This window comes from Pholis gunnellus (assembly GCF_910591455.1).
Source record: "Pholis gunnellus genome assembly, chromosome: 17".
Lineage (NCBI taxonomy): Eukaryota > Metazoa > Chordata > Actinopteri > Perciformes > Pholidae > Pholis > Pholis gunnellus.
Window position 1 is genome coordinate 15609687 of NC_136544.1, and position 12920 is coordinate 15622606.

A 12920-nucleotide genomic window follows, 5' to 3' on the forward strand; every position below is an offset into this window, starting at 1 on the left:
CATTCCCACGACTCAGCGTCGACGTTCTGGAGTCGCAACGATATTTCAGAGCGTTGCTCTACGGATACAAAGTTATACACATTCACACAAACGAATAAAGACTCGATTTTAAACATACAAAAGTTAGAGCCATGTCTCCATGGTTATAATTTTCCATGGCAACACCTGCTGAACAGCGTTTCTATGGCAACAATCGGTGACACCAGCTCCAGAGCTCTGCACCTTTTTTGTCCGTTTCTTTGCACTCCTCACTGATTTCTTCTTTGTAAATGCTGAATTTTTCAAGAAGGGTTCTGTAGTGAACAGGGGCGGGTTTAATAAGTCTTGGTATATAAATACATATAAGATATATAAATTTATATTTTTTCTGAATTGTTTTTATCGTGATGTCGAACAACGATGAAAAACAGATGGCGATTGACGTTCGTTGCACGTGGGATCTTCAAGAGGTCACAACATGCGACGACTTGTAGAAGACTCGGCACCAAACAAAGAGTTCGTAAGAAAGTCAGACACGGACCACGAAACCAATGTTGTGCCAAACGTCGGTTCCCACGACGTTGTGTCTCATTAACTGACACGTGGCTTTTTTTCTTCTTCACCTAAAATGGACAACAGACTAAGCTACACAGAGATAATTAACACAATGTTAAGATATACGTGAAGCCTAGAAAGATTTGTTTTTCTCTCTATAATTTCACATTTATTGTTATAGGTTGTTTCATATCACGATATAGATGTTGGCCATATCGCCCAGTCCTACGCCTCGGTCGTTTCACGTCACTTTGTAGTTTAGAAATGTTAAGTCACTTCATGAAAAGGTTTTCATGCTAACAAGCCAGCTATCCATCACCTTATTGCGGTTGGGCGGCGGTCGCTGCCTCTGGGAGTGAGATTCAGGGCAAAGTATTAAGATAGTCGATAGGTTTGTGCCACATAATATTTTATTTTAGCTTTCTGAAGTCCGTCCATTAGTTTGTGTAAATGAGCCGCTGGAGTTCAGCCTGAAAAGGTGCTGAAAATACCAAAGAAGGAAAAGCGACCACAAGACAAAAAAAAGCAGTATCAGGAAATTTTATTTAATTATATGTATATAATTCTGTTTCTTTGTTAATCGTTTAATTCATAATACCCATAGAATATACAGACTATAACCCTCAATAACTCGTATCTCTTCCGACAATCTACGTATATCTTCTTTTAAAATAATTCCTTACAAGATCTTGGAGGGGAAATCAAAGAAAAAAAAAAAAAAAAAGGTTTCAGAAAGATTGAACACTGCCAATAATAATAATCACGCCCAAAAGAGAAAAAAAAAATACAAATAAAACATTCTAATTATTAATAAAAAGATACAACTTTAACTCCCTTTAATGTAAAAAAAAGAAAAAAAAAAAAAAGAAAGAAAACACAACAACTCACCAATATAACAACAACAATAGCAATAATAAGAACAGCCATTTAAAAACAACAATATCTGGAAACAGGCCTCATGACGGTCAGGCCTTCAGACTCGATACCGTGTGAATGTATGTGGTGTGTTTAAGTGCAACTTCTCACAAACACACGGATACACTCCTCAGAAAGAGAGAGGAAGTAAGAGTGTGTGTGTGTCTGTGTGTGTGTGTGTGTGTGTGTGTGTGTGTGTGTGTGTGTGTGTGTGTGTGTGTGTGTGTGTGTGTGTGTGTGTGTGTGTGTGTGTGTGTGTCAGGAGGATTGCAAAATGGGGTCCTCTTGGTTCGTCGGCAGGTCGGTTGGAGAGAGGAAAAGAAGAAGAAGAAGAAGCAAGCTGGGCCTGGTTGACTGGTGACCAAATATACATATGAAACACATCCAAAATATCTGTGCGACTGTTTTTGTGTCGGTCAAAAAGAACAAAAGAAAAATCTCACAGATGTAGAAGCACAGGTAACTGCAGGGAAAGGGCCCAAAACACACACACACACACACACACACAACAAAAAGAGTCTTGGCTTTATGTTACTGATGAGCAGATACACAAACACTTTGTACATAAATTACTGTAGACGATCCATGAGCTGTAACACACACGCACACACGCAGCAGGCGAAACTTAAAGCTGAAAACGGAGGATACGAGACAAAAACAACCTCTGAGGGGAGCGAGCGTGGCTGGAAAGACAAAGTGCAGACGTGCTGATTGAGTTAATGCGAGGTTCCTGCATGTGTGACCATCCACGATCTATGATCCAGGCGAGTCAGGCGCAATGATTTTCTGGCAGAGGGGAGGAGGAAAGTGGGAGCAAAGTCGGTGATATGGATTAGAAGGTCTTCACCAATCCCAGACAGAAAGGAGGAGGAGGAGAGAGAAGGGGGGGGGGGGGGGGGCAGCCCTTTGAGTAAAGCGTGGTGAGAGTCGGGAGGTTGAAACTAAAAGTATGCGTATCACCACATGCACCAAAGAGCCTCACGGCGATCCCAGAGTGCTGGATATGGCTTCTGAGTAAACAGCCCGGAGAGACAAACGAATGGTTTTTGCTGCGAGAGGGCGAGGCCGGTGAGTCTATCAGCATCACAGGCCTCCCCTGAGTAAGAGTAAGAGAGAGAGCAAGAGAGAGAGAGAGGATCCAGTGCATGTGTTGGTCCATTTTAAGGGGGCTTCTGTACTGGTCCCAGTGCAACAGGCAGAAATTAGTGCAGACTGAGCTGGTGATGGAGCTGGACCCGCGGGCAGCCGTTAACACATCCAGAACAAAGAGGAGGAGGGAGCAGCCACTGACAGGGAACATATGGACAACAGACATAATACACATGCACACACTCAAAGAAACACGTAGCATTACAAAAATCACCCACATCGAAGTATAAACATCCAGTATGTTAACAAGGTAGCAAAGAAAGCACACAGGCGGAGGAGAGGGAGCGCAAGAAGAGAGGCTTTATATATAAATACACTGCACGACGTGGTGATGGACGCTTGGCCGTGCGCCGAGCAGGAACAACTGTACAGCACTCCGACATTCCTGGGTTTGACTATCATGTTGTTAAAATGACGCTCACATCGACGTCCGAGTCATAACTGAACAACTTTCCTGAATTCTCTGATACACAACAGTCTTAAAAGATGAAAGTTGTTTAAATGTGAATCTTTGCATCCCGTGTGACCCAGCGGCTTACAGTGTTCTTAGTAGTCGTAGAAGAGGTGCTGCTCTTGTTAAAAAAAGAAAAAAAGAAAATCACTAAGCTGCAGTGACAGACTCCAGTAATTCAGGCCGTTTACATTCAAACACTTGCGTCAATGGGCCAGAAAGATCGTAATCTGAAAATGCTCGTTGGGGAAGTGCACTTCTCTCGACCGCATTTAAGTATGGCCACTTTGAATACATGAATTTGATTCTAGATTTGGGCCTTCGCTGTCAGTTAGGCCGCAGCCTGTGTTAGACTCTGTACAGTCGGATAGGAACGCAGTATAAAAACCAGCACGGTGGGACGGGAACGCCGATGTCAACCGGGCCCCCATTTTCCAGAATAATGTAGAATGTGTTCGTGGCTCTGTAAGTGAAGGACTGAGCGAAGTTTAGGAGCAAGAGGAGCTGAGAAACAAGGGCTTCGGTGATGCCAAGTCATTTAGAATTGGAATGGAATACTGTACGTTTATGGACGTTGTGGGGCAAAATGTGGACGATACAGTAATGTTAAACCTCTGTCTCACATCTGGCAGCTCTTGCCGTTTCTGCATCCACCACTAAACAAACCTAAGTCAGGTAGTTCCTGACCGTCAGAGGGCCGTGCATGTTCTGGAAAATGGGGCGCATGCATCGCCGTTATCTAAATGAACGCGCAATAATAGAAACTATACGTAATCTCTATTTTGGTCCAATCGTGTAGCGCCTCCTGAATATAACCAACTTCCACCAAAGGGGGAGTTGCGTTCGTCTGCCCTCGGTACGAGTTAAAGGTTGAGAAATGTGTCTACGGTACGACTCAAAAACGACAGATAAGAGATTCCTTTAGTTGCTCCCCAGCCAGGGTTCCTGCATCTTTACGCCACTTTGGTTGATTTCAGGAATGCATGCATTCATATGATCATACAGTTTGTTTTTAGAAGAAAAAAAGAAAAGAGAAGAAATCTATAAACCTGCCAACATGCCAGTAAAAACATTGAATATTTGTCTCAAAATCAAGTGTTCAAAAAACAAAAAAAAAAAAAAAAATGACTTGCAAATATAAACCCAAAAACAAAGATACGACTCCGAACTGATCTGAAAACACTCGAACAACGGTGTACAAACAAAAACTGCGACGAGCACACTGTAAAGAGAAAGAAAACAAAGCTTTTATATATTTGTATATACACACACCCAATTAGCATCCCCGTTCTTTTAGCCCTCGGTTTTTTCCAGGTTGTACTTTACATGGAGCAAGACAAGAGAGTTATGGCGTCGGTTAATACAGAAGTTTATATGACAGAGAGAGCTCAGACTGATCAACAGGTGCAGGACAGGAGGGGAACAGAGCGTTACTGTAGATGGGACAGGACGAGGCGGGACGTTTAACAGGGAAAACAAATGTGAGGTGAGAGGAGGGAGAGTCCAACATGGACAAAACTGAAACAGCATGAGTACGACAGACCCAACCACCCCACCCAACCACAGAAATCAAAGTTAAACTTAGCTCTCTTGCAGTAGAAATGGAAAGATAAGCAGTTAAATGTTCATTTCTTGTTTTTCTCTTTTTGTTGGTTTCTTGAAGATGCGTTTTTTTTTCCTTTTTGTTTTAGCATGTCGTTTGGAGTCTTCTTGTTCAAAGCCTCTGTGTGGCTTTGTCACTCTTTAGGGCTAAAAAAAAAAAAAGACAAAGAAATGCACTTAGGCCCACTTTGAATGAATATTAAGTCCGATTCTAACATCCTAAAGGATCAGACTCACACACTTAAAGAGAAACGGTGTTTAAAAGTTCCTCACAGTAACTTTAAGCTACTAGATTAAACTTCCAAATAATGAGTTGAAAGATGGTAAGTGAGTCCGTGATGAAATAAACACCCGTGTGGATCTTTAAACATTTAGTTTTTTGTCTTCCTGCACCGCTGCATTGTGCCATTAAGGTGTCATCACAGCCGACAGGATGTACGGTCAAATTTAAGACCTCATCTATAATCATACGTAGCTGATCCTGGACATGCTTCACATTTCCAGAGTCCACTTTCAGACCAATCCTTCAATATAAAACATAGACGTTGAATATTATGCATGCAGTCAGACATAAGTCGGTCGTTGAGGATTCGTCTTGGTAGCGCCATGTTTCTCTTGACTCTCGGAGCCACATGCGTATATTTACTATCGTCTCTTCAGAGTTTTTGGGTGTGTTTGAATGAATGCATTAATGCTCCACTGACATCTAGTGGTCTCAAATCACAACAAAGTCTATTCAGAGCGCTTCCAGTTCGAAAGGAAACACAATCACACACGGGGTTGCAGTTCTCTTCTACAGAACACAATGCTGATCAACCTCGCAAGACGATGCAAGAGTCATTACCCCCAAAATACTTTGATGTATGAACGGGCTCAAGCAACCGCAAGAAAGCCATCACGTAGCCTCTAACCGCACAGTTAAACCGGTTAAGACTTTAAACCAGGAAAACTAGCTTAACACCTGGGTAGGAATAGCTTCTAAAGTATGTCTGCAGCAGAAGCTCGTGTTTGACTGCATGCTGAGCAGCCTCGTCCACGTACCTGTGCGTCTCAGGAGCCCTGGTAGGTTTCCTGGAAACGAGCGGTTTCCTCGTAGATCAGTTCCTTCAGCTTCTCTTTGGGAAGGTCGTCCAGTTCCATGGAGAAAGTGAAGGGCTCCTCTGCTACCGGCTGCACACAAACGCATAAAAACACATTAAAAACATATAAAAACACAACTTCCACTAAAGCTGGAGAGCCATTTCATTCAAATGTAGCTTAAAACAAAGTCTTGGTGGTAAAATTGAGAAGAGCATTGTTGCAACATGCTGCACACACTAATTCAAAATATAAGGGGCAGATTAAATGTATATAAAAGTTAAGCTTCAAGACTAATGCTGCAACGTGGGGAACACTGGCGAGACTGTATGCAGCCCGAACAGTGAAGTAAAAGGTTTGAAATCTGATCTGAATAAAAACAAAAAAAGTGGACAAACTGGTGTAGAAATCCAGCGCTTGGATTTCTACAGCGGTAGGATTCAGTCCACGCTGACGTAAACCGAGATGCTCGTTCTTTGACCTCCCTCCAGCTGAACCCTGGAGCTAACTTAAGACTAATTGCATTCCACACAGAGCTAAGAGGCTTCCCGGCACAACGCAGGGAAAGGCTCACGATCAAATCTTGGCTCATGATTGAAAACAATGACGAACACGTTGGAGGGAAAAAGGCCCAAAAGGCCTCCAACGTTTGTGCAAATCTCAAAACTTGGCTGACTGACGGCCAGGGCTGCACAATGAATCTAATAGTAATCGGCTTCCCATAATTAAAAAGGAACAGTGTGGATGCAAGTATGCCTTTCCTCTGTAGAGGACAGTACAATGTACAATATAATGAAAAAGAAAGGTTTCTCTCCATCACTGGGTTTTATGGAATATGCAGCTTTTCACTTCTTACAACTTGTCATCTTTCTTGTTTTGACTGATTGCCTTTTGCTGCAGCGACACTGCAACGGTCGATAACTCGGCATGAAAAGCGGGCTCCGTCACTGCGTACCTCATCTGAGGGGTCGTAGTACTGCTCCAGGTAAGGATGAGCCAGGGCCTCCTCAACGCTGATGCGCTTCACGGGGTTAAACGTCAACATGCGACCCAGCAGGTCCAGAGCTGCATCACATTCATCAAGAGCTTCAGTTAGTACAGTGGTATTACACAGGAGACTCATACAAAAGGACCATTGATTGGTCTGTTCTCAACATCTAAGGAAGCAGCAGCGTATTTTCTCCCCTTACAAATGAACGCCGCGGTGCGCTGCCGTTACCTTTTGAGTCGGCATTGTAGAGTTTCTCCCAGGGGATCCTGGGTTTATGAGGCAGGGACTGCAGGTAGTTCCTCGCCTTCATGTTGATGATGCAGTTCAGATCGTCCTGAGATGGAGAGCCAAGCACGCCTGCACACAGAGGAGAGAGGGGGACATTTTTTTTTACAACATGGCCGGTGCTCGACTCATTTTCAGCTCGGCCACGTCTCACTCTAGTTACTTGAAACTGTGCAAGTTCAGTTTTCAAAAAGTTGAGTTACTTGAGAGAAGAACTCTGAACGAGGACAATCAAGAGTGGACGCAAACGCGAATGATCGTCCTGCAAATAACAACAACTGATAGTCGTACTCGGTGCTTCAAATAGTGAGAACATTTTGTAGAAATGAGTGAAGACTCACCCAGTATGTGGTTGAGCTGGTCCAAGTAGTGTTTCCCGGGGAAGATGGGCCTGTTGGACAACATCTCAGCCAGGATGCAGCCCACTGACCAGATGTCAATGGACTTGGAGTAGCCCTGAGAGAGAGACACACACACACACACACACACACACACACACACACACACACACACACACACACACACACCAAACAGTCAACAAACTAAAAAGCTCCTCAGTCCAACTCAGAATCCACATCGGTTCCTCACACACACACACACCTTTGAGTTGAGCATGATTTCTGGAGCCCGGTACCAACGCGTAGCCACGTACTCGGTCAAGAACCCTGTGTGGTCGTGCTCGGGGTCGGCTATCCGCGCCAGGCCGAAGTCACAGATCTGAGGATTACATGAAGGGTCAGAGGTCAGACACTTACGGTAGATCAAGTATTCTAAATCAATTTTAAGTATTACAATACCTATATTCAATGGGAATGGGAATGTTGCCACATTATCAGTGGTACAAAGGAACAGATGGAACAGATAGCTGTTGTAATAAGGGTTTATTTTTCTGTTTTTCATGGAGTGGAATGTGTCAGAAAGCAGCTGCAACATGTGCTGCCTTTGTTCTTCACTCCTCCCGCATGATCAACTAATCCAGGGATTGATGGTTGGCTGCTGAGAACTCACAAGTGTTCACTGAAGCCGTTCAACTCGGCAAAGAGAACCCTCATGGCTCCTATCGATGCCTTTATTATAGCTGCTTTTTGAAAAAAAAAGACAAACCAGACACTCCGGAAACAAAAGCAAGACTTAAATTAATCTCTGACGGAACAAACTGACCCGACAAGCTGATAAAAGAAGAAACACACACACGACGCTACAAACAATTACACATTTAGGCGTTTATTCTACTACTTTGTCTATTTGCGTCTGTAGAATTTTTCCTACATTCACCAAAAGTCAGCGTTACATAATGCCTAATTTGCACATTTAAGCACAACATTTCAGGAAACTAAATGTCTTAAAGTCAGTAACCAACTGGGGAGGTTTCATGGTGAGATATATTAGTTATTGTTATTTACCCTCTTCACCTACAGTCTCTTTTTTACTAAACATATTTTTAAAAAGCTTGTTTTCTCAAAATGAGGTTTTTCTGAGACTGAGCCAGAAACCTCCACTTCAGCACTTCCACACACACACACACACACACACACACACACACACACACACACACACACACACACACACACACACACACACACACACACACACCAAACCTTCCTCTCTGTATTCTGAAGGTGTTTAGTGAGGGGAGTGTTCATATATTATTCATAGCCTGATGTATAGAACATTAAACAAAAGGACATTTCCAAAATCCCCTCTGTAAAAACCTTTGACTCCATTATGTCCACAAAATGAAACAAGAATTTTGAACCTGGCTGATTCATGCAAATAACCATAATTCATAGAAACCATAATTGTCTTAAAGTAAGTAATCAGCTGAAGAACTTTCATAGTGAAATATATTCGTTGCATGTTTTACTCTATTCACCAGGAAAGGGAGACACGGCTTTAAGAACTGGAATCAGGGACGGGAAACGTCTTTAGAGAAATGTTTACGACAGCACAATTCATCTGTGAGTAGTTTGATATAAAGTATCGGCTAATAACAGAGTCAGTGTTTATATTTTCAATGATGAAGCCAGGAAGGGCTTCAGTCAATCCAACATCCCTCAGATTCTTCTTCAATCTTGTGGAGCGCTGCAACTTACACTTTGTACCAATAGTTAAATAAACATGTCACTGTTTTAGCTAAAGAAAAATAAGCAGTCGGCTTAAATGCACAATGTGTGCGAGATTACAAAAATATCCTCTTTTTAACCAACTTCCAAATCTGAAGTGTACCAGTTACCACGTACACAGACTTTGAATCACAGGGAATGTTTCACATATATGCTAAATTTACAAACATATAAGTGAAGGATTTCCACTATTATACAGCTACGTACGCTGTGCAAAGCTTACATAAGTAGTTTTCATTTAGGTTCATGTGTAACGTCCACCATAACACAAAAAAACCACCAAAACTTGTCCCTTTTTTTGCGACGGGACAAAATGAATAGAGTAGCCTATTGTTACCAGAAATGATGGGTCGTGTGTGTGTGTGTGTGTGTGTGTGTGTGTGTGTGTGTGTGTGTGTGTGTGTGTGTGTGTGTGTGTGTGTGTGTGTGTGTGTGTGTGTGTGTGTGTGTGTGTGTGTGTGTGTGTGTGTCTGCAGACCTTGAGGTCGCAGGTGGTGTTGATGAGCAGGTTGGAGGGCTTGAGGTCACGGTGCAACACGTTGGCTGAGTGGATGTACTTGAGGCCTCGCAGGATCTGGTAGAGGAAATAGCAGACGTGGTCGTTGCTCAGCCTCTGGGTCTTCAGCAGCTTGTACAGGTCCGTCTCCATCAGGGTCTGAACGATGTAGCTGGACGGACGCGCGGGTCAAGGAGGACAACAAAGAGGGCCGACGGTCTCCACCGACACCAGGAGACACATGAGGTCGCTAAGACAGCCCCACAGAGCCGCCTACACGGCTGTAGACTCTTAGTCTTGTTGATATATGCGACCCTGGTGTGCAATGCGGCTACCAGCTGAGCTACATACTGAATAAAACGTGAAAAGTGGTGTTGGTGCCGTCCCTGGGTCTGGTTACATCACCACAAGTCGGCAGCAACAACGCAAAGCAACAAAGTGGAGCAACTTAAGAGACCAAGCATCAAAACGAAGATACAGAAAAACCAAAAACAGGAGACATGTTGAATCAAAACTAGTTAACATACTCAAATGATCCATTTTAGAAGACGTTAAACAGCTCGACTGGGTAAAGATCAACACGTATGCCTCAACATCACAGTACTTATTCTTTTAATTGTAGAATATGTTATCATTATGGTCACTTGAAATAGTTGCATTAACATTGACAATGTTATTAAACAAATCTCAATGTATGAACTGTAATTTAAAATAATTATCAGTAAAAACTATTTTATAATCATTTAGATTTCATATTTAGCCATAAATGTAGCTTGTCCAGCCATAAAGGCCACGAGAAACATAATTGCCTCAAAGTTGTCCTCCTTATTAACGGTCACACTGAACTCTTGATCAAACCGATCTGGAAGCTCTGCACCAAGACTGAAGCCGGATTAATAACTCCTTGTTTATTTGTTTGCCACCGCAGAATCCTGATTCTCCCACACACTTAAAAAAACAAAAAAAAACAAAGCTGTTGCAATAAAGTTACTCTTCAAAAGTCACTGTACACCGTTTTTTAATGCATTATGACCAGATGTTTAAATTAATACCTTTTGAGTGCTACACTTATAGTAAGTGCAGCATGAAAAAAAGAAGAAAATAATGCTTTTATCTGCTTAAATCCAAGTATGGAAGAAGTTTTTTTAAATCAGTTTAATCCTATATAAGAGTTTGATTTCATTTTATGTTTGGAGAATAAGTGACAGAAATGCAGGAGGACCCTCGCTGTAAAGCTTTAAAGGATACACATCCCTCATGTTGTCAAGGTGCCGTGCCCTGAGAATGTCGTTGATGCCGATGATATTCTCATGGTGGAAACGCAGCAGGATCTTGATTTCCCTCAGTGTGCGCTGGCAATACGTCTGGTGCTCAAAGGGGCTGATTTTCTTGATGGCTACGCGCTGGCTTGAAACGTTGTCCATAGCAGAGCTGGGTAGGGTGGATGCGGAAAAGAAGCACAGAATAGGTCTCATGTTACACTTTGTTCAAGACACACACACACACACACACACACACACACACACACACACACACACACACACACACACACACACACACACACACACACACACACACACACACACACACACACACTATCAGAAACGGGGCTAATACTTAGGGCTGAAAGGGCGCAGCAGACTTTCACCACTGCCAAGATGCACATGTGACACGTCGTTTTGCTGCGATATGTGGAGCTGTTCTGTAGGTGTCAGTGTGGTGTAGGTGTAGAGTACATGGAGGCTGAGAGCAGCTGTGAATAGTGCATTTCTGGGACCCTTGAATTCACTGTCCCCTCTGTGAGAAAAACAAATCCAAGCTAGTCCCTTAGCCTCAACGGGAACACCAGTTACATCACACTGGTAAAAGGCGTGTTTTCCTATTGCACAACACACTGCAGAAACTGGACAAGTTGACACGCATGTACACCTTTGTGGTAAAATGCTGTGACGTGAACAAACGGCACAGAATGTAAACATCCGTTAATGTCACATCTGGAACAAAACATCTGTAAACATGGGAATAAGGACAACGTGTAGATCCTAAGATGAAACTATTTGTTTTTGCTTTCACTGTACCAATCAGTGGGTGTTGACAATGTGCTGACACATTGACAGTGATGGTGTACGCGGAGTGTCTTGTTGAGATGGATGTGTGGGCCCCAGTTTTCGTGCTATAGCATCCACCTTCACGGTTCAGCCTCCATTGCGATGACTTGGCATTGATGTCAAGTGCAACAAGGGTTGCTTAACGCTGTGGATCACGGACAGCGATAACACGAGGAAAGGCCTCGCAACAACTGACAAATCCCACTTCGCATATCCTCTGCACCAGCTTTGCTGCAGGCTTAATGTTGAGCAATTACAATTCAAACGGAGATAACTGTGGGTTAGAGACTAGCGCTGGGCGTGATAAACGGCTGTCGCGATAACTAACTCAAATTTGCGAGTTGAATGCAAAACATATCTCTCGTCGGATATAGCCACCTCCGTCCTACGCAATCACTCCCAATCTGGTTTCCTGTAAAGCTCATAGCCACGCCTGTAGCCAGTGAGCTAACATGCTAACCACAACATGAGCTGCTCTCGGGCTCAACAACGTCTGAATGTTGGGCAGCAGTTTCAAAACACGTACATCGACGCTCACATCTACGGGACAAACGCTTGTTGACTACAACAGTTGGGGGCTAACGGGCTAGCAGTATCTGCTAACAAACAAGCTTATGTTAGCTAGCGCTCTTTGATTTAACGTTAGACACTACGGTGGCCCAACAGAGACGACAACTCACCAGACCATTCCGTACGCTCCCTCCCCGATGTACGACAGGTTGGTGTAGCGGGGGCCCACGTCAAACATCTGGCCCTTCACGGACTCGGCCGGGGCCTTGGGTCCCGCGGCTGCGGGCGCTCCATCCTGCGCCACCGTGACAGCCGCCCCGGCAGCGGCAGTGGCAGCAGCAGTAGCGCTGTTGGAGCCTGCGGCCGCGACCGTTGCAGTGCTGCATGAATCCGCCATTCTTCTTCCTCTCCCACTCTGTCAATGTGTTTCACCGAGGAACCGCCGCCGCTTAGATCGGTTTAACGTTCGTGCGGGGCTTTAAACCGAACGGATTGTTTGATTGACGGAAGCAAAGCGACTCGATCCTGGGCCCTCTCTACTACCGGGAGTGTAAATGGATTTCGTGCGCGAGCCCGGATTTAGTTCTCAGCACCGAGCGTAAATGCGCGTGCCAAACTACGGTTAATACAGGTGCGCTTGATATGCTCCTGAGGGTGACTTGCCTGGGCGGACTCGCGT

The 12920-nt window shown here is 43.9% G+C and overlaps 1 protein-coding gene across 1 annotated transcript; it reads right to left on the reverse strand.

Moving 5' to 3' along the window:
• Positions 1-1058: 1058 nt before the first annotated feature.
• On the reverse strand, positions 1059-12795 carry mapk3 (mitogen-activated protein kinase 3). Its single transcript, XM_079177533.1, has 9 exons — positions 12412-12795; positions 10872-11054; positions 9606-9795; positions 7605-7721; positions 7346-7460; positions 6948-7076; positions 6684-6793; positions 5693-5821; positions 1059-4798 (listed from the first exon to the last, which is right to left on the reverse strand). Exons 1-8 carry the CDS (start codon positions 12636-12638, stop codon positions 5702-5704), a joined length of 1191 nt encoding a protein of 396 aa, XP_079033659.1. The 5' UTR covers positions 12639-12795; the 3' UTR covers positions 1059-4798; positions 5693-5701.
• Positions 12796-12920: the final 125 nt, after the last annotated feature.